This window comes from Sceloporus undulatus, chromosome 1 (genome assembly GCF_019175285.1).
Source record: "Sceloporus undulatus isolate JIND9_A2432 ecotype Alabama chromosome 1, SceUnd_v1.1, whole genome shotgun sequence".
In the NCBI taxonomy this organism is placed as follows: domain Eukaryota; kingdom Metazoa; phylum Chordata; class Lepidosauria; order Squamata; family Phrynosomatidae; genus Sceloporus; species Sceloporus undulatus.
In genome coordinates this window covers 266,026,930-266,030,283 of record NC_056522.1, presented here as the reverse complement: position 1 = coordinate 266,030,283, position 3,354 = coordinate 266,026,930, and the positions used below count along the sequence as shown (strand labels likewise).

The following is a 3,354-nucleotide window of genomic DNA, read 5'->3' as shown; positions in this document are numbered from 1 at the left end:
TTGAACCCATGGGCAACAAGTCATTTTGGATTTGGACCCTAGTGACACTGAGGATAGGGGCAGGGTGGCTGGTGGATCTGCCACTTCAGAGATGGTGAATACACTCTTACCTTCTGACCCCACACTGCTGCTCATGATGGCTGTGGGGCTCAGGAGGGTTTGAATCCTTCCAGAAAAGGAGGGTGCCAGAAGTGACAATGCATACAGGTGACATCACACTAGCAATATTAGAGTGGGAAGAAGATCTTGAAACCATGCCCTGTGAGGAGCATCTTGGGGAGCTGGGTAAGTTTATCCTGGAGAAGAGAAGATCATGGGGTAATATGATAACTATGTTTAAATATTTGAAGGAATGGAGAAAGCTTCTTTTCTGCTGCTCCAGAGACTAGGACATGGAGCAATGGATTTAAACTACAGGAAAAGATGTTACGGCTAAACATTAGGAAGAATATCCTGAGAATGAGAGCTGTTCAGCAGTGGAATATGCTGCCATGAAGTGTGAGAGTTTTTTAAACAGAGGCTGGATGACCAGCTGTTGGGAGTGCTTAGATTGTGTTTCCTGCTGGTAGGGGGCTGGACTGGATGCCCTTTGTGGTGTCTTCCAACTTTATGGATCTATGATTCTAAATTTCCTTGTCCTTGGAATTTTATATTCACTTTTCCTGACTGGATAATGGGAAAAAGGGAGCTGGGAAATCTTTGCTTATCCTGCACTAATACCCCTCAGAACTATGAGCAGGTCAAGGTTGTACTGTTTAAACAGGAGGCCACAGCAGGTAGAATAGTACTGGAGAACTAGTGAGCATCCAAAAGTCATGAATTTAGTGAAGGGTGATTCTTCAGGATGGTTCCTTGACTTCTGGAGTTAGACTCAAGAGCAATCTTTGACGTCAGACTGCCTTATTGCTTCTCCTTTGAGACTTGGGCATTGTAGAATCATAGAATCATAGAGTTGGAAGAGACCGCAAGGGCCATCCAGTCCAACCCCCTGCCATGCAGGAAATCCAGATCAAAGCATCCCCGACAGATGGCCATCCAGCCTCCGTTTGAAGACCTCCAAGGAGGGAGACTCCACTACACTCCTAGGAAGTGTGTTCCACTGTCGAACAGCCCTTATTGTCAGGAAGTTCCTCCTAATGTTGAGGTGGAATCTCTTTTCCTGCAGCTTGCATCCATTGCTCCGTGTTCTAGTCTCTGGAGCAGCAGAAAACAAGCTTGCTCCCTCCTCAATATGACATCCCTTCAAATATTTAAACAGGGCTATCATATCACCTCTTAACCTTCTTTTCTCCAGGCTAAACATACCCAGCTCCCTAAGTCGTTCCTCATAGGCCATGGTTTCCAGACCTTTCACCATTTTAGTCGCCCTCCTTTGGACACACTCCAGTTTCTCAATGTCCTTTTTGAATTGTGTCGCCCAGAACTGGACACAATATTCCAGGTGGGGCCTGACCATAGCAGAATATAATGGCACTATTACTTCCCTTGATCTAGACACTATACTTCTATTGATGCAGCCTAAAATCGCATTGGCCTTGTTAGCTGCCACATCGCACTGTTGACTCATGTTCAACTTGTGGTCTGCTTGGACTCCTAGATCCCTTTCACATGTTGTCTCCTTAAACCAGGTGTCCCCCATCCTATATCTGTGCATTTCATTTTTTCGCCTTGAGTGCAGTACCTTACATTTCTCCCTGTTGAACTTCATTCTGTTAGCTGTGGCCCAGCTTTCTAGTCTATTCAGGTCATTTTGAATTTTGATCCTGTCCTCTGGAGTATTAGCTATTCCTCCTAATTTGGTGTCATCTGCAAATTTGATAAGTATTCCCCCAATTTTTTCCTCCAAGTCATTATAAAGATGTTGAACAGTACTGGGCCCAGGACAGAGCCCTGTGGGACTCCACTGGTCACTTCTCTCCAGGATGAAAAGGTGCCATTGTTGAGCACCCTTTGGGTTCGTCCAGTCAACCAGTTACAAATCCACTTAACAGTTGCCTTGTCTAGCCCACATTTTACAAGCTACCTGCCCCCTCCCCCCCAAGAGTAATAACCAGATGAGATCAGCCTATAGATACTACTGACATCAGGGTAGGTGTTTTTCAGTTTGAAATGGTCAGGGGAAGTGGTCAAGCAGTGACCTCTACCTCTGATCAATATTCTGCATTACAGAAAGTTCTATATTGCTTTATGGAATTTTAAATTAAGTTGTGGTCTTAGTTTATTCCATCCTATGTGGAGGTAATGCATTTTAGCACTGCTCCCCTCACAGATGCCAGAGGCTCTCCCTTGTTACTATTATTTATTTATTTGTTTGTTTGTTTATTTACTTACTGTATTTATACCCCAGTCTTCAGCCCTAAAGATTGAATGAGGACCAATGTTAGAATCCAGAATGGATTCACCAGCACCCCTTGTAGGGGAACTGTAACTCTTTGCCCCTCTCTCTGGGACCAATCTAGGGAGTTTATCACACACATTTTCAGCCTTATCCATGCACTGTGCTGCCAAATGACCATGATCCATCCCTGAGAAGTGCTCTGGCGGCTGATTTTGGTAAGACGGAAAGCTTTCATAGTACCAAAATTGTCCCCTACAGCATGGCAGACAGCAGCACAGCAGCAATTTTGAGTGCATTAAAACACGTTTTCCCCGTTCCAGCCCAATCCCCTCCAGTACACAGATTGGGCTGGAAAATGTGTTCAATAAACTCCAGATTGGAGGAATCATGTCTTCTATTTTTTTAATTAAAAAACCATTCACATACCATGTATATTCATTTATAAGTCGACCTCATGTATATGTCAAGGGCAGGAATTTGGGCAAAAACTATGGATTTTGATATGACCCTTGGATAAGTCAAAGGTAAAACCTAATGGCATGTAACAAAGGATGTAAAGGATGAAGCAAAGGGAAATGATGCCAAAGAACTTACAAAATTCCAGCAGGCATAACTTCTCACCCTAAAGGCTGGATGGATGAAGAGGGAACTACAGTAAATGATGGTTATGTGATGTGCAGGGGAAGCAAGCAGGCACAATTGGGGCTAAGAAAACATACAAATCAAAAAGGATGAAAAGGCAAAGCAAAGTAAATCGTGACTATATTTGTAGTGATTATAACTTTTAACTTTAACGTGATAACTTTGCCTGATTTTAACTGATAAAAGCCAACAAACATAAACAATGTGTTATTCATATCCTTCAAAGTTTGATTCCTCTAAGCACTCCTTTGAGGAGAACCAACAAAGAACCACCGCTGCTGCCATTTTCCCACCCAGGCATTCAAAAAGGTCAGAGGTGTCACTGCGATGGAGAGAATAGAGGGGGCCTGTGCCTCTTTTAGGTGCTCCTGAGA

The 3,354-nt window shown here is 43.6% G+C and overlaps 1 protein-coding gene across 1 annotated transcript in view; it reads right to left on the bottom strand.

Annotated features, from left to right (window-relative positions):
• Positions 1-135, bottom strand: part of LOC121926364 (intestinal mucin-like protein) — an 11,700-nt gene extending 11,565 nt beyond the window's left edge. Inside the window, exon 1 of the mRNA XM_042459301.1 lies at positions 111-135. Within this exon, the coding sequence (XP_042315235.1) occupies positions 111-135 (25 nt within the window). The remainder of the gene's footprint in view (positions 1-110) is intronic.
• Between the last annotated feature and the right edge of the window lie 3,219 nt (positions 136-3,354).